This window comes from Teleopsis dalmanni, chromosome 2, assembly GCF_002237135.1.
Source record: "Teleopsis dalmanni isolate 2A chromosome 2, ASM223713v2, whole genome shotgun sequence".
NCBI classification, from domain to species: domain Eukaryota; kingdom Metazoa; phylum Arthropoda; class Insecta; order Diptera; family Diopsidae; genus Teleopsis; species Teleopsis dalmanni.
In genome coordinates, this window is record NC_051847.1 from 180,314,759 (window position 1) to 180,339,686 (window position 24,928).

The 24,928-nt window shown below is 27.9% G+C and overlaps 1 protein-coding gene across 1 annotated transcript in view; it reads right to left on the bottom strand.

The window, feature by feature from the left end:
* The window catches only part of LOC119679963 (alpha-2 adrenergic receptor), a 148,162-nt gene extending 124,590 nt beyond the window's left edge, over positions 1-23,572 (bottom strand). The window contains exon 1 of the mRNA XM_038092565.1: positions 22,019-23,572. Coding sequence (XP_037948493.1) covers positions 22,019-22,996 — 978 coding nt within the window. The 5' untranslated portion in view covers positions 22,997-23,572. The remainder of the gene's footprint in view (positions 1-22,018) is intronic.
* Between the last annotated feature and the right edge of the window lie 1,356 nt (positions 23,573-24,928).

Below are 24,928 nucleotides of genomic sequence, written 5' to 3' on the forward strand. Positions count from 1 at the left end.
GCTTGCGAGGCAGTTTAAAAACAACAAACGCATATACAACAGTAACAACTTGAGAAAGTCGAGCGTTTAATGATATAACCTGATAAACATTTAATAGCAATTCTCACCCATAATGTGAAAAGCGTATTTTTGTAGACTAATGTAATTAATTATAATAGTGTAATTATTTATTTATAACATAGTTTCATTTTTAAATCATATATGTAGTTATGAAGTATATAAAATCCCATTGTTGGATGACACAAAGCAAATAAATGTATAACATCAAAATTTTGTGTCTATCTTTCAGTTCAATATTTTTTAATCAAGTAAAAATAATATTTTAAAATGTGTTTGATGAGCAACTAGCAACTAAATAAAATATCACTTTAAAATATTAGTATTCTTATAAAAATCTAATATTCTTAAAAATCTTACAAATGTAACCTTTGGCTCTTAAGTTCCTTTGTGCAAGGAATATTTCAGTTTTAGGAAGACCAAAACTGTTAAAAATTTGTTTAAAAATATCACACAAATCTCCAGTTTATGTAATCTTTGACTCTTAAGACTATTATTAGAGCATGTGACAACTTTGTACATAGGATTTGTTTACAAACGTTCCCAAACAAATCAAAGCAATATAAAAATGCAAGTACGCTGTAAAATAATATTGTATGCATTGGTACAGGTAAAAATAAAATCAAAAAGAATAGAATATAAAATAACACACACAGATTTTAATTTTATCCTTAAATGCAGCTTCCCAAATGAAAATATCTTTTATCTGTATTCAATATAACAAACAAATCACAGTTTTTGGATATATCAAACGGAAATAACATAACTCGTTTCTTAAATTTAGTTCTGCTTAAAACTTATGTGAAATACCTGCAAGGTAAAAATATTTTAATTAGAATTCGAAAAACAATCACAATGTACCAAAAGGCAGAAATCATCAAATTTATTTGGTTTCAATTATAAGCTTTTTTTTGGTTAGAATCGCTTCTGAAATGTATATTCGTCTTTGACTGTGAATGCTAAATCCAGCTGTAGAAGTACAGGAATGTCATATTTACGAGAGTAAGAAATTGCAATACTCGTCCTTGTTAAGTCCACAATTATTTCTGCTTGCATAAGATCTTTTAATTTTGTTTTTCTTTTTTATTAAATTTCCCAAAAATAAATGAAAATCAATGAACTGTGATATTATTTCCTGTATTTGTTAAGCAAAATCTGTAGAAAAATTTCAGATTTCAGAAATATGAAATCAAAAAATTTATTAAAAAGCCACACAAAGTGGAGTACGACAGAAAAGCATATTAAAAATATTAAAAGTCTCATTTCCGGAAATCTTTTATGTGTGGAATCAAGCATATTTAATTGAAGAAAATGGAGTAGGCATTTCATTGTACCAGGACAAAGTATATAAGTATGCAGCATGAACTTCCATTCGGGGAAATCCAATAAAATGTATTTAAATTGTTCAAAAATTATTTCAATGAAATATGCTTAAGTTATTGAAATCATTGAACTGAATTATTACTTCCTATGAGAAAAACTAAACAGAAATAAATTGATACGACAAATAATTGTTAAAATAACATATGTCAATGATACACATAAAACAGTTGATTACTTTCACAATAGATATTTTATTAAAATTTATTAAATAAATTTATCGTTATTAGAATCTTTCACATATATTTGATTTGTTTTCTTAAATTTATTTATGTTATAAAATTATAAATTTTGTAATAAAAATTCTTGATTTTTATTTAATAAAGCCCGGATTAAATAAATAAAAAAATTAAATAAATTTATTGTTATTAATTTATTTGATTTGTTTATTAAATTTATGTTTGTTATAAAATTATAAATTTTGTAGTAAAAATTCTTGATTTTTGTTTAATAAAGCCCGGATTAAATAAATAAAAAAATTAAATAAATATGTTGTAATGTAAAATAATAAAATATTTTCTAATACAGTGGTACAATAAATAAAAAATAATATATTTTTAAGTTTTGATACCATTAAGATTTGATAAATTTTTGATAGTTTCCAATGAAAATATTCAAGAAAATGATTTAACAAAAAAACCTTGAACATACCTGTCAATTATATAGTACATATAATACAAATACACAAACATTTATTTATTAATTTAGAAATTCAAAAATAAAATTATCTTTGAACTTCCAAAGTTAGCTTTGAATTTTGTGTAGTTAAGATTGAGCTAACGGTGTTGATGGTCAAATGTCAACTAATTATCCACTTTATTGCAATTATACTTTAGCATAACTTATATATATAATTTATAATTTATACATATAACTTATAAAGTGTAACTATATCCTTTAGTAATACATAAAATCTTCAATGGTTGAACTGTAGGTAGTCAATACCATAAAAATTTCTAATATATTAGTCATTTTTAACTAGTCATTTTTTTCTAACGCATAAATCTAATGGTTTGATTGGTACTATAATTTATGCAACATGATTTTCAGCATTATTTTTCTGTGTATCTCTATAAATTAAAAGATACACTAATTATAAGTACGCAAAAATGTACTTTCAAAAATTTTATATTTTAAATCACAATATATGATTATGTATTAATACTGCAAATATAGAAAAATAAATAGTATAAAATAGTTCTAATGTGAGACCTTTAAGACTAAAGCAACACAAAATGAGATAAAAAGTTGAAGTTGATAGGCAATACTCTTAGAAAACATGCAGATTACATAGCGAAGCATGTTATCCACAAGGTAGCAGAAGACCTGGTGCTCCAGCGAAAACGTGAAAAAGAACTGTCGAGAGTGAACTAGCTGAAGCACGAAATACATAAAACGATATCTACAGAGAAACACTAAATAGAGTCAGAAAAGTCCACAATGAGAATAGTACGAAGACTATTTTTCCAGTCGAATCCAACCCAGAGATACCGAAAATGCTGTTTTTTTTTTGCTCAAATATACGGAATTGTATTTATATAAGAAAAGTGTCGCAACTTCTAAATTGTAAATAGAATCTAAAGATATTTGTAGATAATAAGATGAATAATAAAAGTGCACTACCCAGTGCTCAATTGAACTGCAACAAATTTTCAACTATACTAACTTTCTGGTGGCAATACTCTGTTAATATTTCAGCTATTAACAGTTTATCGTTACTGTCTCAGTTTTCTGAAAAACATTTTGTCCATGATGAAATTCGAATATATACACTATATGTAATAGTGTGATTGCGGTATATTTTAATATAAATAAATAAGTCATTTACGTTACAAACCATAGCTAGTAACATTTTAATGAATAAAATGCTATCGTAGAGGTCTGAAAAGAACTAAATCTGTGACAGAATTGGAAACAAAAGTTATGTTGAACTTGAATAAAATCCGCCATGTAGTTTAAGACTTTTGCAAATTTTGCAAACAACAAACATCATCGAGTTTAAAGTACAGTCTAACACCGGGAAAAATATATACTTACCAATATAAAGAAAACACAAATACAAATACGAGTTGCCAAATACCGTCTTCTGTGACAAGAAAAAGGTTTATTCTTAGCATGCTTAGAAAAATAACATGTTAAACTATATTCAACTGAAAAGATATATTAAAATTGAGACATACCGAATTATTGGGATGTCGACTTGTATTACTGTTTTTCAGTTAACGTAATTTTCTAATCTACGTCTAACTGTAACAAATACTTGTGTTGTGGTCTAATACTTAAGGTCTAATAAACCCTTCTTCAGAGAATAAATTGATATATCTAGTTTGTTTTTAAACAATGGATTTCTATAAATTAGAACGAACAACACGTCAACCATAAATACTAATGTCAATATGGCCTAATAAGCCCTTCGTCGAAGAATGAATTCATGATTATAATCTATTTTTAAATAACAGATTTCTATAAAATAAAAATTCACTAGGAGGAAAGGACAGCAGTAAATAATAAATTAAAAATCAAAAGGTGTGTGTAGATAATATAACAGAATTCGAAAGACATTTTCTTTTAAATTTTTTTTTATTCCAAAAATTTTATCAAATTAAATTTATTTATTTGGATGCACAATTTTAACACATTTTTAACTTCTATATTTTTATTTTAGATAATAGAATTCAAAGAATTCAAAATATAGTTAAAGTAAGTCATCTGGATTATAGGAATAATCCGTTATCCTTTTTTTGGGTTCATCATTTTTAATAGCATATTTTCTTTTTACATTTCACCTTATAAGCGCTACATTATTCACTAAAAATAGTAAATGATTTTCCACACAAATCTTTTTTCATTAAACCGTATTTACCGTACTTATAACGCAATTCAAATCAGTACCCAAAATATTACGGGTATATTCCTACATTTCCTTGGGCTCAGCATATGCCAGTTTTGAGATATTTCCCCAAGAAAATATGCCGCATAAAGTGCAATTTATGTGGTGCGTAGAGGACCACCGAACTACAAACACAGAAACAGAGCATTTGCCGTATTTGCTCACGCAGGCAGATTCTCACACATACCATATACAAATAGCACTCGTAATTTAGGCAAAAGCTATGTTTACTTATGAAAATAATCATAAATATAATAATAATAATTTTTATCTGAGAGTAAAAAAAAGCAAAGAAAAAAAATAATAATATTTCCCTTTTTAACTTTGTCTTTGAGCGTTCTTCTCAGTGCAGTAAGTGCTTTATTTTGTTATTCTTAAAACTGATTTTCATTCTTGTTGTTTTTCTTTCTCCGGCGGAAACTTTAACATTATGTTCCCGTTGTTCGATATCCTGCACGCAACGCAACGCAACGCAACGCAACTCATTCTTATTTATGTTTGCTTCTTCTGTCATTGGTGTGTCTTTGTGTTTTTGTGTCTCCACTTCTCGCACACAACCACACACAATCACACACATAGCAAATGTTAACATTTTTGGAAGTATCAATTGTGCTATACTTGTGTGTTTGTGTAAGTTGTTGAACTTGCCTCTTCATGTACATGTTCGGCTTTTGTTTTGGTTATATTTTGCTGGCGCTACTGTGTGCTTCTTCTTGTTGTTCTTACTCATGTTGGAGTTGTGTTGTTTTTGGCATTTCTAGGAAACTGTCGATTTAAGTAAAATGAAAGAAACTTCCTAAGCCGGGATTAGTGTCGGAAATTGCTGGGATTATTGCGCGTTCGCAGTTGTTTTGTTTCCTTTTCAATTTGGAGGTTTTTTAATGTACAAAGGAAGCTCATTCATAATATTATCGTATTAATTTTAAGTAGGGATGGACTTTTTTTTATTCAATAATATATTCAAGTATAAAGAAAAGGCCTTAAATTTTAAGATGAAATTGAAATGAAAATCTTTGCCTTAATGGCTTTAGATACACAATTTAAAATGACAAAAGAAATGTACACCACAAAAGAACTTCTTAGTTGAGAGAGATTGTACTCGTACTCATCTATTACCCCAAAAAGCTTAGACATTTATTATTTGAAAGACTAGAGTTACTTTTGACTTATGATAAAAAGGTATGGTCGATTTTTTACTGTCGATTTTTTCGAAAATATCTTGTAAAATTTGTGCCAATCATGAAGCACGGATTTTACAATATTGAACTTTATATTGAAGCATTAGGAGCTAAAAATCTTAAAGACTGTTTTATTAAATTTGTTTAAAAAAATGTAGGTTTTATAATATTTTAATTGTTGAGGCTTTCAAAATTGATCGCTCCAACATATACTTTAAAGATGCATTGATGCCCGATGAGGGAAGGTTTAAATTTTATTGTATTTTCAAACGATAAATTCAGACATCATTCAATTCAAGAAATTTTATATAGGGTCAATAGATCTATTATTTTGAGGTCTAGAACAATATTTATATATTGTATATATTAGTTTATATAACAACTTTATCTCTGAAGCTAGTTAGTTAAAAAAATTTGAACATTTAAAAAAACAACTTAAATTCTTAGATACGATTTATTTAAATTTTAATTTTTTCATCATTTATTTTTAAATTGAATGAGCTATTCATAATAATTTCGCTTTTTGATCCCTAACTTTACAAATTCATCATATTAAAAGTTACTAATATAGTAGATATCCTTAGAACCATTCGGATGATATGAATGAAGGTACTTAACCTTGGTTTGACAAACTTATGAACTCCCAAATCTCCCAAACTCTCCCAAAGTGATATTTAATGCTTTTAATCAACTTAGACCAATATTACTTATTTAGCATATACTTCTGTTTAAAAAAAATGTGAGAAAAACTTCCAGTGAAGTGACTCTGGTCCCACACCATTTTTGCTTAAAAAACGTTAGGGAAAATTTCCATTGAAGTGAATTTAGGTCTAATTTGGATCAGCATTACCTGTCTACTTGTTACGTCTGCTTAAAAAACTGTTGAAAAGATTTCCATTAAAATATATTGGGTTCAATGGGGACCAACATTTCTTCTCTATAATTTACTACTGCTTAAAAAACTTCTGCTCAATGCACTTTTTCTTATATAACTGTTGGAAAAATTTCCATTGAAATGAATCTGCGTGCAACCCTATTTTTCTTGTCTAGTTTCGGTTCACCGGAATACACACATTTTTGGTTTTAAAATGTCCATCTGATTCCATTTGCTACTTTTAGGACTAATTCTATATAACTCCAGAAAGATGAAGTTGTCATTATGTAAAACATATTGAAAATGAAAGGTGGATTATTCGTTTCACCTGTTATACTGTAGGTAAAATACTAGGGCATTTCCTTTATGAACCTATTACCAATTTTTGAATAATGAAATCATTTCATTGCACATATGCTAATATAATAAAATAGTTCATCAATCAAAATGCAGTCACATCAAAATATGCCATGGTGTAGCTTTCTCGACACCATTTCTTTTAATATACATACTGAAAATAAAATGGCCTATAAATAAAAATTGTTTTTACAAACTGACTAATTTATTGCTACAAGCATCATTAAATAGACGCCAAAAAGAAGCAAAAATAATAATAATTAACTCATCATGACACCGCAAATATAGATGGGCGGATGAAATAAAAACAGCATTAAAAAATCCTACGCCATCCAATATAATGTCGAAATTAAAAATATAATTTTGTAAAATGAAAAATTACAACAACAACAACAAGAGCACTAACAGCAACAAAATCGAGTAATCATAATCAGTAATATTAAAAATAAAAGTCATTCTTTGCGCATCATTTCCAAAGTTGCCCTATGCCACCAATCATCTAAATAATTCCAGCTAAACACTTTGTAGTGTTGCTCCTGCTGCTCTGACTGCTCCAGCTGCTCTGACTGCTCCAGCTGCTCCGACTGCTCTGGCATCATTTGAAGCGTACTCAGCACAGCCAATTACTGTCACTTCATTAGGCAGCTTTCATTTGTCAAAATATTTTGTAGCCAAAATGTCGCAGCAGTGAAAGTTCAACTACTTATTCAACTGCCTATGCTAAGTGAAAGTACAGAGCGAAAGGCGGTGCCGGTGACGGTGCTAGTGCCACTCGCACTTGTGTGATAACAAAAAACAGAAACTAGAAATTCATATTTTTTTCATTTTCAATTTTCTAATTTTAAATATTATTTTTTACTAACTGCAGAGGCCACATTGTGCTTCGCCCTTTTCGGTTCGGTTCAGTTCGGTTCGGTTTCCCACATTAAATTAAAGGGATTTCACAAATGTTGAGCAGTCGCTGCCAATTAAATTTACTTGTCAAAATATTTACACAAAACATGACTGAGGGCTGATACCCAGAATTCGTTAACATAGGAAGAAGCACATTTGAAGCTCTCTACTAAGAAATATACACACTTTTTTTTTAATATATACTTGTGTATATATACATATATATATGTGATATGTATGTATATAATCCAAATATTTGTGTATATTTTATTTAAAATTTCAATGTATATATCAAAATGTAAAATCGAATGTAAAATACGAAAATGTTATTTAATTAATTAAAACTGCAAAAGGCAAATGTCAAAATAAGCCAAAAGCACATGCTACCAATAACGGAACCACAAAATTTATTAAGAGAAGTAAATTTTTCATTATGACGTCTATGAGGAATAAATAAAGTTACGGACGAGATTTTTATAATCTTGCTTTAGATTGGTTAAATATCAACTTAAATAGTTTTGTAAAGAAATTATATGAAAATATTGTGTAAATTCTCAATCGAATAAACCTTGATCTGTGATTCTATTTAAAATACATACAAATTACGTTACCTGAGAGTTTAAGAACTAAAAATATATATGGTATTATAATGAGGTGTTATTATTTAGTATAAAAACAGGATATTATTTTGGCTTTCAAGTGATCCAACGCCGTAAGTTTATTTAAGTATACCAGTGATTTCACTTATCTCCACATAAAATACTCTAAACCAGGGCCGTAGAAGCAAATACATACATTCAATTAATTTATGTATGTATTAATTCATTATTAATTTATTTATGAATTCATTAATTTAAATTTATTAAATAAAACAGTTTTATCAGTACACAAAAGGAAAATTTACATAATTGTGGTACATTAAAAACATGACGTGGGCAGCACAAACATTATCCGCGGGCCGTGGTTTGGACAGCCCTGCTTTAAAGGAATAAGATCACAGATTATAAGAAGTCGCCTTGTTATCTGTTTGGGTAGAAACTCTAAGTATGTTGGCATTTAAGTGGTTAATATCTTTGATTAATTTTATCAGCAACTACACATATCTCCATAGAAAATAATATAAAAGATTGAGATCACATGAACTTAAAGGAAACGTATGAAATACTGAAAGCTAAATTTTATACAGAAATAATAGATATAAAAATATCTAATACAAATACACAAATCCACAAATTGACAAAGATGTACATCGAAAACTAGCTGAACTTTACAACCAGATAAAGGGACAACAAACGCTATTCATACTCAATATGCAGGAGATGCACATGAAGATTAATTTCTAGTTGCGGATCTACTTCAGCCCTTTCGTATACGAGTATACTAGAGTCTCTGTTCATATTGAAATATATGAACGTACTAAATACAAAGCAGCAGCCAATTCCATAAAATGTTGAAACTAGGAACAATGCTGGAAACTTCAAAGTCCATTTTTTTAACGAAACTTCTCTGACGGAAACTGATTCGTACATACAAGTAAATATGTTGCTTGAAAGTAGCTTATAATTAGCTTTAAAAAAAATTAATTAAACCCTCCGGGTCACCTATTTTCATTGAACTTAAATTAAACAATCAATCAGAACAATCAGATGTTTAATTTTATTATGGGAGTATGGAGCTTTCATTTTTTTCATATATTTGTTTTTAAAAATTTATATTTTTTTAAATTATATTTATTAAAATTTCGAATAAAAATTATTTTAAAATAAAATTTTATATTCATATATTAATATTATTTATTTTTTTTTATTTAATTATTATGTTTATTCAATTATTCTAAAATATAATTTTATATTATGAATTATAGTTTTTTTATTTCTATTTAAATGCCCAATTAGCCCCCTAATAAATTATTATATCTTATTTTTATTTATTTATTTTTGTTTCTTTAATTATTATTTCTATTCAATTATTTTGAAATAATTTTTTATTTATATTTTTTTTTATTTATTACAATTTATTTAATTATTATTTTTATTCAATTATTCTAAAATAATTTTTTGTTTACAGATTATTTTTATTTATTATATTTATTTATTTTTTTAGGTTGTATTTTATTAATGTTCTCATATTATATTAAAATAGCTGTGAATAGGTGTGTTATATAAATAGCTAAGTATTAAGTATTTTCAAAAGTCTCAAAAAGTAGTTAAAATATTTGAATGTCTTTGTCATACCCTATTCATTTTTAATTCACAAAACTTTTATACTTCAGAATCTATACAATTATTTGAATTTCAAGGTGATTTGAATAAAATATGAATATATAAAAATTTAAAAATATAAATAGAATATTTAAAACTGAGTAATATAAACTACTGCTTGGCATTTAAAAAAGTCTTAATAAGCCACTGTTCAAAGTCTTGAACTTTGAACAGATGAGATAAATCCTTGAATATAAATTTGATGGATTTTATATACAAGCACAATATCAAGAAAACTTTTTTAACATAGGTCAATTGTAAACTTAAATAACAGGTCATGCATTGCAAAACTTCTTTAATTATATAGAAATTTAAAAAGTATTTTAAAAACGGTGGCAACGCTACTAATCTAAGCGATTCGAATAAAAATAAAGAGGGTCCTTTACAATAGAAACTTTCCCCTAATTTTGAACATACAAGCGTTACATTTCCTAAGAGTAAAAACAGGGAAGCTTAAGCAGTTATTGTTGTATTGTAACCTTAACTTTTGTGCGAACTGCGTTGATTCTGTATTTACCCTTTTTTATTTAAAAATTTTTTTTTTTTTGTTGCTATATATACATATTAAACAGCATTATGTAAAGCGGTTTAAAGGGCTAACCTTTCACGATAATATTTAGTATTTGTCAACCTTTCTGTTTACTCCCATAAAACATTATAAAATGCAAAGTATTACTTTTGTCTCGATTTTTTAATTAAAATTTACTGCGCTTAAAAAAATGAAAGAAAAAAACACAATAAATTTAAAACAAAGAGAAATTGGAATAAAATAAAAATGTTAAAAATACATAACAAAAAGTATATATAAAAGTACATTTCTATAGGACTCTAATACTGAGCTCATTGCCGGGCCTTCATAAAAAACGCTCGTTTTAAAAAGGCACAAAATATGCAGTCACCTTTGACAATATTACTCCAAACTTTTATTTATTCAGCAGTAAATCATTTTTTCATTTTTATTTTATATTTATGATGGTATGTGTGTACTTGTATTTGGTGTATTTGGTATATTTTGGTATTTAAACAGTTTTTTTTTGGCATTTTCTGTATATTAAATGTATTTATGGCAAACACTCTGGAATAAGTTCAGCATTAGAATTTTGTATAAAATTTATAACTAAAAGCAAAAGCAAGAAATCATTTCACAAGCTTCAAGGTTAATTAGAATTTTTTCTTTGCTCAGAAATATACTCTTCAGATATCCTAATTTTAGGGTTCCATTGCTATCATCTCATTTATCAGCAATTCTCATTTATAAGTTATTATCAGTTATCTTGCAAATGACTTCTTTCATTAGTTTGAATATAGTTTAATATATTAATATAGTTTCTCATATAGATGAGATAAAATGCTGATCACCGCGGTCCTTTTGGAAGTCCTAGTATCACAACGAGCTAATATTTAGCTTAAGTGGGTTTTAATTTCTTTGTTGTGAATTAATTAAAGAACTACCCATACAGCAGAGAAAACTTATTAATGTCTGATTATTGTAGAGCGGATATAGATCGGCTTAAGCACCCCTTAGATCATATCAGCTGCCAAGATTGGCAAGAATAAGAACAATATTTCTGTACACAACTTTCAAACTGTAGAAAGAGATAACAGATTGAGTCATAACTTGGAATCAATGTAATATTTCTTAAAAGTAATAAAGTAAGTAAGGCTACAAGGCTTTAGCACATATTTCAACGATAATAAGTTGTATTCTTTAGGATGATAAAATTCTATGTTTTCGGTATCATTTGTGTTAAAATTTAAGAAGACTTTTTTCGAACAGTAGTAAACTACAACAACAAAAATTCATTTTACATTATTTTAAATAATTAATTTTTGGCTTTTTAACTTTCGAACAAAAATTAAAGTATTGCCAAATACCCATCATTAGCCGTCTTCGAAACAATTCTTGTATTTATTTATTCATAAATAATTTTTTAAAACTGCAAGTTCAAGAAATCGAACTTGTGCCCTGCCAAATTTAAAGCTCAGAGTCAGCGCATATTAACCAACTGACCCAAAGCCGTACTTGTCATTTTAAATATAATAATATATATATAATATATTTCTTTGTCAAAATTTTACAATTAAAATGGTTCTTTTTTTATTCTCTCAAAGCAATTAAGTTTCTTAAGCTACGCAACCCCAAATTATTAGCGCATCAGAACACCCCAAACTTCTTCTTCTTACTTAGTCATTTGATTTGTGTTCCGTACTAAGTTCTTTATCTATTTCACTTCGTTTGATTTATGTGCAATATTTTTGTTTTGACCTTATGTGCGCCGGAAATGCGTACGTACGGCAACGCATACTTTCAAGCTAGAATATCGTTTAAAGCTTGTAGATTTTTTTCGCTTATTAAAGGAACATTCATTTTTGGCTAAGTTGGCACACAATAAATAACACAAGATATATGACAAAAATCCTTATACTTCCCAAAATTACCATATGCTTCATATGGAAATATACTAGTATGTGAAAAAAGAATATTTGAAAAACGTTTTTTTCTCAAGAAATTTATAATTTTTTACGTTCGACCTTATAACTTTCTGAGTATCTATAATACTATAAATATTTAAAATAGAATTTATAGTATTCTTTCCCGTTATGAATATTTGCAGAAAGATATTTTTCATCGGTAGCAATGGGACCCAGCAACTTTATTAGTTTAAAAGAAATATATGCTAAAAAGAATAAACTTTGTATGAGAAATAGAGACTGTAGACAACAAAAAAAAGGTTAGCTAAGAGAATTGCCCATTAATGAGTGCATCTCTTTAATAAAGCTTTAATTGTATTTCTATATGTCTATGATATATTGCTTAATTTATCGATTTTCAACTTTAAAATTGATTCTACTGTCATCCACTACAATTGTATATATTTGAAAAACTTAAATGAAACCTTTTGTGACTATCAGCAACTAGCAAGACATGGTAGGACCGCACAAATTCTTTTGAGAAAGAAAGTATGCGAATGAAATTATGGACACACCAGATGTTTAAGAGAAGATGGTCAACAGTGACCAACTGCATAAAAACTAAGAAATTTTGGCCTAAGGAATTTAAAATTAGTAAAAGAAGATCGGGGGAATTAATCAACCTATCCCGAGTAAATTTATCGGATATAGTGGGAATTATCACGGAACACTGCTCGTTGGGAGAATATGCCGTGAGACTCAATATCAGAACCTCCTTGAACTATAAACATTGCATGGAGAACGATGAAGAGGATTCACCACTACACCTTCTGTTACAGTGTCCTGCATACGCAAAACATAGACTCTCCTACTTAGGGTCGCACTTTTTCAATTCATTAAAAGAGCTAGATTCTATTTTGATAGCTCGTGTCAATGTCTTTGTGGCAGAAACTGAATGCGTATAGTGACAGGTGACAAATTCTTAAAGGTATCACTATGGACCTCATAGTCTAAATGAGTCTTCGGACGGCCCCAGTAACCTAACCCTACCTAACTATCACTAAGATTGAGTTACTAAGTTCTGATATAAATCTTTAACAAATATTAACACAACAAAATATTTCTTATTTGTTTTACCTTTTTAAAAAGTCAAAGAAAATTGTAATAAATGTTAAAATTAGGTATATAACTATATATATGCGCAACTGCTTATCGGATCATTTTAGGTACAAAAAAAAAAAGAATTAAAAAACAATAGCAAAAAAATGAAATAATTTAACATTAAGTTAAATTAAAATAAAAATATTTGAATCAATAATGTCAAAAGCCAAAGAATTTACTTAAATATAAAAAGGATTCAAGTGCAGAAATAGAACCACAAAAATGTATTTATTTTTATTTTAATATAAAATTAAACTTTCACAGCAAATTAACAAAACTCCAGAAAAATTTGTGAACATAAAAGTCAAGTACGGCTTTGGTGAGTCAAAATTTCAATTAATTAAAATAATATAAAATGAATTTTTGTTGTTGTTCACTACTGTTCGAAAAACCTTTTTATTTAATTTAGTAAATTGTTAGATTAATCACATCACTACTTCATATATCACACCCCTTTATTTAAACAAATATCAAGTGACATATAAAATTATTTGATAATAACTAGTCTAGATAAACAAACATTCTACCTTCACTTTGTTAAAAAGTGGCCATGTTCTTTGATAATAGTATAAGTGTTTGTAAAATTAAAAATATTGAAAATTTTATTTAACAAATAATGAAGTTTCAGTTATTAAATTCATTCCAAAAAACATCACTTAAACGAATACATACATATTTTGCTGCAGGAAAGGTGCAAAAAACAATCTTCGTAGGGAGTCATCATAAAACTCAGTAGCATCAATTCTCAAGACACTACATTCGTCAACAGTCTCGGAAAAGCATATATATTTAATGCTGTAAAAATTTTTTTTTAACTTTTATGAAATCTATTTGTGCGTGCGACAGAATATACCTATATATATTATACTTCCGCTCGGGAACACAGCAGAGGCAGAAGTAAACTTTCTTTAAACTTTTTGTTCTTTTTATATCACATGAACCGGAGGAGCAACTTGTAATTAAAAGAAAATATTTCACAAATAAAAAATAGCACTTCAATAAATAAGATATGAAGATGACAATGAAGATGAAAATGAAAGTGAAAATAAAAGTGAAATTACAAAAAAATATTCATTACACTAAAGCCAATATGCTGGTACCAGTAGCGGTCTTATAAAAACACGAATAACGGAGGTTAATTAACTATAGGTTAATTAGCAACTATATTTGAATTGTTTTTCAAAATTTGATACAAATTTGATACCAATTTGATATCTTAATTACAAATAAAATTTACTATAAAATTATTTTATTTATTTTGCTAGCGTTTGTAAATAAAATAAATAGTTTTTATATTAAAGAACGAATATCATAAAGACATATATAGTAAATACACTAAAACCTTTCTAAAATTCTTACTACAAAGAATCATTCTGCAATCAGTCGAATTTATTACTTCATAAAGTATCTCTTTAACTAAATATTATTTTTTCTGCTCAATATAAAAAATATATCAAAAATATGAAAAAAATTACTAACTTAAATCTTTAAAGTGATAGCTACATACAATTTATACGATTAACTAATTTATTGACTTGATATCTAAGTTTGCAGTAATACATAGCTTGATGATCGTGTTTACTGAACTTTAGAAGCCATTTAGAATTTGTAGTGTAAGGGATAATGAAGTATTTAATCTGCTTTCGCATTTCTTGATCATCAATATAGAAAGTTTTTTTAATTTTCGATTCCTTATGGTTTCCTTTCTGTGACTATCAGTTAGTCTACTAAAGGTTGTACTCATTAAGAATTGCTTTTTTTTATTTGTTCCATATTTTATAAGTCACTCTTATATGTTTACGAATACATGTTTAGGACCTCAGGTAGTACTATTATTTTCTCCTGGTATTTTGAACTATCGTTAAAAGGTTTTATATACATAATGCAACTTAGTCAATTTTGAGTAATATCTAAAGAATTTTTAGAAAAATACAAAACATTATATTCAATGTTTCATTAAAATAATACGAATCTGCCAGCATGGGTGAGGGGCTAAGAAGTACTGGAAACTAAGCTCTTCATCATCAAAGCAAAGTGTATTTTTATACATTAACTATTTTTTCTTTATTTTGTTTTTGAAGAAAATCGGCATTAATTTATACACTGACCTAATTAAATCTGCTTCAAGTTTTTCTTATTTCACTTTTTAATTTTATAAAATTTGCACAAAAAACCAAATTGAACAATATTCTTAACTTTGAGTTTTTTCTTAGTTTAAAAACTTATTGTATTGTTTTTAGTCCACATAACAAACAAATTGGAATACATGCGTCATATATATTCCAGCATGAAAAATGTATTATTATGCAAAATGAGATTGTTGCCTTAGGATTTAATATATTGAAAATTCAAAACCAAAACTACACAAATATTTCTCTGAAATAGCAACATATGAGTTCACACACGAGTATATAGCATATAGCATGGCTAAATATGAGATATGAGTACTATATATACTGCAGATACCACACACACCACATATACTCGTAGTATATAGCGAATAATTTGTACGCACATGAGTGTTTTATGACCGAGAAGTCAGCTTGCAACAGAGCAAAATGAGTCGGAAAGAGGTTGTACTAAAGAACCAAAGAATCAGAGCACCCAAACCATCCGAAACTAAATAAGATGAAATAAAATTAAACGGAATGAAACAAAATATGCATATTGAATTTCTAACGAAGCTCAAAGGAAAACAAAAGGCCACAACGGACAAATAAATGATGTACGTTACAATACACTTTGAACAATGGCAGTTAAGAGCAGCACCGAACTGAACAAGGACGTACTCAATTTGTGCGTTAATATGTCATTTCAGCAAAAATTACAAAGCAGGCAGGTTAGACACAAATATGTACCGAAGCTCAAGAAATTTTTTGCCCAAATCATTTTAAAGATACTCGCATTCTATTCTATTTGGTGTAAAACTTTAAAAAGCAACAACGACTTGAGCACAACAAACTTTGCTGGTTTATTGATTTCCATGCGGAGATTTTTAAGGGTTTTTAGAATTTGAAATGGATGTTTAAAACAGTAAATACACAGAAACTTCAGAACTCAGTGTTAGGAAAATGTAAATAAGATACGGTCAAAAGGAACGCAATATGCATGATTTTGGCATTAATATGCGCATAAATATCAAAAATAAGAAAGAAAAATGAAAAAATTCCAAGCATTACAAATGAGAAATAAAATTAAAATATATCAAAAATAAAACTATAATCAAAGATAATAACAAAAACAAAAACAAAACAAAAAAATAGAAACAAACCAAAATGTTACAATAGTAAAAGGGTTTCAAACGTGTCAGAAATGACGAAATCCTTTTATTATGCGCCCCGTATAGGTTTGCATCCTGTCTGCCGAATTCCCATTTACCTACGTAAGCAGTTTAAGCTCATATTTGCTTTGGATTATGTATGAATAAATTTGTATATTTTCCACTGATATGCGTTTGTGCGCACAATTGAGTCGAACGGAAGTTGGCATTGGTTTTCCATGCGGTTGTTGAGGTCGTTTTCAGGATTTTGCCAGCTGATTTGCCTTCCGATAACTTTAGTATTTATTTAAAATGTGTGCCAGAAGCAACATAGTGGCGCCACTGCAACAACACTACGACTTATATTCACACTCATAAAAAAATATACAATTCCTATATTATATTAACGACGAAAAAAAAAAATTTCCCACAAATTATAGAAATACGATATCCTATAGGATTTCTTCTGCACTTCATTATATGAACATACACCGTTGTTCCTTTTTTTCTTTGCTTTTCTATTTGCTCTTTTTCTTATTTTTTATTTTTTATTTTACTTTTGCATTCATTTGCATTTCTCACATTTACGCACTTTATTGCCATTTAGCGGTCTTATTTACTTATCGATTGTTATATTTTACCGCACCTTTTCGCTTTCTGTGTGCAGATATTGCAAGGATACGTCGTCCTTAATCAATAAAATTTTTATTTAAAGTATATGTGGAGTGCAAGCATAAAATTCTTTTTCACTTTGTTCACATTTTCTTTTTACTTTTAATTTTGCTGATACTTGCAATATTTTTATTTTTTTTTTTTTATTTTATTTTACCTCTCAAACGAGAGTGTTTGAGAGTATAAGTTATCCTCATAAATATGTAAATATTCTGTGGGCTCAGCTGTGTTTTGTTTCGGTCATATTTTCTATATAATGTATTTTTAAAGTTCAGAAAAAATAACTTTCGTGTTTAACATTTATTTTTGCAAGAAAATTTCATTTTATTTCCTTTTTAAATGACAAAAGCACATTTCCAAATCTTCCACATCCTTAGGAAGAGGAATATTTTTGTTAGATTTTTAACTTATTTTTAAAACGACAAGTTATGCTAGTTAAACAAATGCAAAATTTTAAATAAATAATAAATTAAAGCAACTGTTTGCATCTCATAAATTTGTCCCATGTCGTATGAGTGACATAGTTTTGTGTTGGATTGGATTGGAAGCAACCTTGAGCTACCCAAAAGCATTCACGCTTAAAGGCTTACTACGTCAAATTTCAATCTTTGTATTTTGCACAATTCAAATTAAAGGAACAAACAATTATTATATAAATACATATTTTATAGAAATGTTAAGGTTATTGTACCAATTAGTTAGAAAAAGCCTTATGTTTATATGGATAAGAATTTTATAGATCAACAATTTCAACCTATTTTTCAATATTTGTTTACATTTGACTAACTAAATGGCTTCAACGTTTTAAAAAACTTTCAAAATATTACTTAAGCAAGTTTTTATTATTTTAGTATAATAATTATGAAAATATGGTAACAAAAATGGTAAGTCAAAAATGGTAAATCAAAAATGGCAAGTCAAAAATGTTAAGTCAAAAATGGTAAGTCAAAAAATGGCAGAATAGGTACGATTCAAACATTGCTTGATAACTAGACATATAAAGTTAGAACAGCCAGTCGACAACTATCAATAAATATATTTTCGCTTCCAAGCGTAAATACATTAAATATTTTTCATCGTACAATACTTTCTATATACTTAATATAGAATTTTTATTCTTTTTTTTTTGCCTAAATAAAATAGTTTACATATAAATATGGCAAAATACGTGGAGAGTTTCAAGACTGACAAATCTATCATTTCCTTCAACTTTACAATGGCTTTTTCGATTGATAAATCTATGTTTAACATAGATATACTCTCGATATGTCAAATTTTGTTGCCCAATCGTATATTTTAAGAGTGATCTAACAATTTTGTAGTTTTATTAATAGGCATTTATATTTTTCACAAATAAATATATCGAATCAAATCACACTTCATTTGTCAAATCATATAAAAAAGCTACTAATTTAAGAGTAATCATGTTACGCTGGCAAAATATCTATTGTGTTATAAATTAATCTCAAGTGTAATATATTTTGCTCAGGATTTACCAGTTGAAAATCAAAATTGCACTAAAATTAAATCTCCATTGAACCTCCATATTTTTACCAGTCGAAAAGAGCATAAGTGAATGCTTGAAGCTGAAACAGGGGATCGACTATTTATTTATTAAGTTGTTTTTTTTTTCAATAGATGGAAAGATTTAATGTTTTAAGACGTATTAAACAGATTGACACACTCACTATAAATTCAGATATCACTAGTTGGTAAGATTTTGCTAGAAGTCAAACTTTGTAATTTTTAAAGTAATTTGACACAGTTAGTCTTCTTATAAATTATATTATACTCATATAATTTTGCAGACTAACTGGAAATTAATCTTTACGTAGTAAAAGATTTCCATTCTCATTCTTATATGTGATTGACAGCGGCATATAACTTTTTGATCGAGTTCTCATATAAAATTAATACTTTAAGAAAAAATGACATTTATTTCTCATCTAAAAATCATACAATAATCATATTATATTATTATTTAAGGTTCGTCATCAACTAAAAGACAAGTAAGTGATATGTTTTTGTTTTAGCCTAGTTAAAGCCTAGTGTAAGGTAGAGATAAGCCCCCCAGCCATTATAGAGTAAAAGTGCGTAATAGCACTAACTCAAGAAGAAGAAAAAATATTAAAAATTAATTAATATAAACTACATTTAGAATTTACCTGAACAGATTTAATTTCAACTTAAAATCCAAAATTTCATTTGTTTTACAGAGAACACTTAATGTACTCGAAGATATATTTTGAAAAACATTTTCGAACTAATTTTTTAAAAACTTGAATATTTTTCAATTAATCTCATAAAATAATATTACTGCATTTCAATATATAGAATGTATATAAACTAGTTAGAGAATAAGAGATATCAAGAATTGAAAGAATACGCGGAAAATGGTTTATTGCGAGATACGGATCATTCTTTTACAAACGGGATGAATTTTGACAAAAAGTGACCTCCGCACCTTCGATTCGAAAGTGAAAGTGAAAAGACCTATATCGTGGAAAAAAGTTTTTAAATATGTTTTGTAGGAGAATACAAGAAAATTAAAATTTTTTTTCTTTAAATTTATTTATATTGCTATTTTTTGTGAATTATTTATTTAGCCAATTATAATTTATTATAATATTTTTTAAATCCAATATTTTATTTTTATTTACTGTATTAAAATTTTTCTATTTATTATAATAATATTTGTTATATTATATAAATTATTCATTATAAGTTTAAATAAAATTTGTCATTAAAATTAATTAAAAATTATAAATAAAACCAACGAATAAATAAAACCAACGTTAATTTTTGATATTATTATATTATAATATTAAAATAATTTAATATAATTTTATTATAATATTACTTATTACAACATTTCTTAATTATATTATATTATTATTTATTGTACTTATATTTTATAGTTTATTGCTTTTATTCTAATAATATTTATTATATTATATTATATAATCATAATAAATTAAAATAGAATTTATTATTGAATGGAGCCAACATTTATTTTTCATTGTTTATTTCATTTACCTCTCAGTTTATATATTATATTAGAAAAAATTAAAAAAAAAAATTTCAGCTAAATCGAAAGTGAAAAGGCCCAAATCAGTCCCGTTTGTATTAGTATAACCGATAGGCTAATGGTCTAATGGAATTTTTTTTAAAGATAGCGATGTTTTGGAACAATAGGTATAGTTATGTAGTTAATTAAAATCTGTAGTTATAATAAAATGTAGTATGTCTTACCTTCAGTAGTGATTTTAAAACATACTCCAGGAAAACAAAGTCTTAAAATTGTCATTCCTAGAAAACCGTTCGTTCATTGCTTCTCTAAAATCTAAAGAAGACCATCTAGTGAGTGCCAAGTAACGACAATTTCCTCTCTCTCATCTTGTTCTCATTAATCTCAGTAAAGAGTGAAAATAATCCCTAACTATTTAATACAAATATCCACAAAATTTAGAAAGAAAATATTTTTGGAGTGTTAGAATATCTGAACTCGCATTTTAAAACTAAACATGATTTCTTTTTAATAAACTGCATTTCAGCAAATCAGAGAGACACAAAGATCTTCGCAGCCTAATAATATACGACTGATGTTAACATAACCCAGATTTAACAATTATAAACGAAACATCAAGAAGATAAGAGACAGCAACCTAAGCCACCAGTGGCTAAACAGATAGAGCTACAAAAGTCAAATAAGTAAAAGTGACAAGAAATCAATTTCTACATTCAGAAAAATAATTTGTTTGAATTAACCAAATTTTAATTAAATTTTAGCTTAAAATATTCTTACTCGTTGCCTTATGTTGGTTCAACCGTACCACATGTTGGTTCTCATATCTTCCTAATCACATGAGCTAAAATTTTTCTAACAAAATGATCAGCTCAATTTAACTAGTATGTGGTTAGAGTATATTTCTCTGAGTGTAGTTCACCGCTTTTTTATTCCTCAAATTAGTTGAAGAGATCATTGTTTACTGAAAAGCAGCTATCGTCATAGTAATCATCAAACAATTAAAAAGACACGTCAACAATTATTTTTAATTTATAATTTTTGTTATTAGTATCCTAAGTCCTAGTATTCGAAGCTTGTAATCATACAACCCGAAATTGTTTTTAATTAGTAATTTTTATCATACATTTTATGGTGAAATTTATTTACTATTAATTATTTTCATTATTACCGTTATTACCTAAGAAGAATTCTCTCTTTTCGTGTAATATTTGTTTTACAAAATTAAAAAATTTTTTTAAGGTAATAATCTCTTATCTTTTGTGAAATTCACAAACATAAGTACTGACGTCTACGGCTTTGTAATAAAATAAAAAATCGTCATGACGACATTACTTTTAATTGTGAGCTACTTAAAGATAGCATCATCGCTTATTACTCACAAAGCAATGTGATAACAATTAGCGACGATGGAGTTCTCTTCCAGTAATTTACAAAAAATTAGCAATTATTTGCCATCCAAACAGGAAATGTAATAAGCCGCCAATTAGTGTAAGCAGCAGCAGAAGAGGAGGAAAAACTGAATTCAATGCACGTAATTGGCATCGAATTACGTAGAAAAATTCATAAAATTGTAGCACTAAAGTGTATACACTTACCTCGCACTTTGGCAGCGGACCCTCCGGCATCTTCACCTTCCAGCCCAGCAATGGCGGAATGCAAATTAAAGCTGACATTATCCAAACAGCAGCTATCATAACCGCAGCACGTGCGGGCGTACGCGATTTCAAATAATCAACTGCCTTTGTTATGCTCCAATAACGATCCAACGATATTAGACATAAATTCATAATGGAAGCCGTGCACAATAGCACATCCATAGCCGAATGTATATCGCACCACCAACTGCCGAATATCCAATAGCCCATCAATTCATTCGCCAGCGAGAATGGCATAATAATTAGACCGAGAAAAAAATCCGCCACCGCTAATGAGGCGATAAACCAATTTTGTATATTCTTCAATGATTTCTCGGTCACAATCGCAATGATAACCAACATATTGCCCACAACAATGATTATCATTAGAAATGTAACTATAATTGAGGCAATCACAATGTGTGTTAACGTATAGCCGCTGGGATAGCGCCCATTCCACTGTATCTCGGTGATATTACCGGTGCTATTCGCAAATGTTTGATTGTAATAATTGCCGCTCGAGAAATTGATGCTACTGCCGCCAATGCCATAGCCGCCATAGCTTGTGCTTGTGCTGCTATTGAAAAAATTACTATTTAAGTAGAAGAGACTGTCATTTATATAATTGGGATTCAACGTGGTGGCAATGCCCGCCAATGAGCTCTCAAGTATATTGGCGACTGTGTATTGACCGTCAACGGTAAGTAAGGGCGGATTGAGCGTTACATTACTGGCACCAGTGCTCGCTATGTGACTAGCATTCGTATGCAGTTTCGTTGATAGTATGCTGCCGGACGACGTGGTATTTCCTCCGCCTGGACCACCACCAGCGACATCAGTTGGACTTGTCGATGAGAATATTGCTAGAAAGTCATGTGTGGAAATGTTGCCTGTATTCAGATTACTATTAATATTCGCATCCAATTGGCTGTAATCCATTTTTGATGAACGATATGCTTCCTACTCCCTGCTCACTGCTTCCTACTTGCTACTCGCTACTCGCCGCTCGCTGTTCGCTGCGTTTATTATTGTAAAAACAATAAATTTATGGGTAATTTGTTGGCAATTAGTGAAATATTTTGTAATAACTGAGCAAAGCGATTGATTTTAGTGTTGGGTGGGTAATCGGTTTCTTCCTTTGTGATTTGTTTTGGTTTTACTTTGTAATGTTTTTGTTTTGTTTTGTCTATTTGTTTTTGTTTCTCAATTTTATTATTTTTGTTTAGTGATTATCGTTCTACAATTAATGATTATGAAGTTGTTGATATAAATTTGTTTTTTTGTATATTATTTATTTATTTATTTATTTATTTTTTGTGCGCTGATGCTGCAGTTTCTTGCAGTTCTTATTATTTTATTGCCTTTCTATTGCGGTTTTCTTTAAAGTATTCTTCTATTCTTATAGTATTTGCATCTCTCTTTAAATGTACTGCATTTTAATGGACAATTCCGTGCAATCTATTTGGTCCCGATTCCTTAATTTCTTTTTCTATATAATTTTATTGCAATTCTTAACTCTACTCGAGCATTTCAGGCAAAACTTTGATGTTATTATTTTTACAATAATTTTATTATAATTTTATTATAACGAGTAATATAAATTATTTCAAATTTCAAATAATATAAATTATTTTAAATTTATTTTATATTATATATTAATAATAATTTTTAAACCGTTTAGTTTTAATGCAGTTTTTTCGAATTCTCACTTTATTTTATAATTTAATTTTAATATTTGATTATTTTGACTTTATATGTTCAAATAGTTTAATTTCATTAAATTCAGTTATAATTAAAAATAAATTAAATAAAATTTCTCAGCTTATAGTTGTAGTTTGTTTATAAGCACTAAAAATTAAGTTTTTTAATGCTTTAATATTTTATTAAATTTTGTTTTTCTATATGGAAAAACCCATTTCTGCTATTTACACAATTTTTTACAATAATAAATATTGTCTAGATTGTTTTTAATTTATTTTTTTAAAACTATTTTATATTATCTATATTACTCTGTAACTACTGAATTCATGAATTAATTTAATAATAAAAGTTTTTTAAACGTTATTACTTAAATATACACACTAATTTTATTTATATTATTATTATATATGAATAATATATATAAAATTTTATTTTATTTTATATTTTAATAACAAAAAAATGTTCCGCTACCCGTTTTATGCGAACTTGTGCACTTTTTTTTGTTTATTTATTAAACTAATTTAATGCTAAATATTTTCTTAATTACTTATTATAATAATTATTATATTTAAGACAATTTTTACCCGTTTAATACCGAACTTGTAAGCAATTTTTGTTTTTTTTTTTGTTTACATTATAGTTTTGTTTATTTATTTTGTTTTTTTTTTCTATTTTCTTACGGAAAATATTTTCATGGCATGGCCCGTGTTGGGAATTTTTTTTCCATAGAAGTCTAGAGATGCATTTTTCGCGCCATAAATGAAGACAGCAAATCTGTAATTTTTTCTTCAATCTTAAAAAGTGTGAAATTTTTTCGACTGTTAATTTTAGGCAGAAGCGAGTTTCAGTAGTAGAGAGTATCTGCTAATAATGGTTTTTTTTTCTATTCTATTTGTTTGTTAAGTAATTTTGATGTGAAGACAACAGCCGTGTAGAAAGCAACATATATCTAAAAAATAGTGCTGAGCAGATTCAGATTCATTAGTCGCTGGCACACTTCATATGCCTCAATTCACTGCAACCTTGGCAGATTCATTTCATCGCAGAGCACATCAGTGCTGGCTTGCCCGCTTATTTACGTCAGTGTGGCACTAAGCAGTTGGCAGATATGAAATATGTGGAACGCACACAAATCTAGAAGCAAGACGTCTTCTGCTCCTCGGCGTTGTT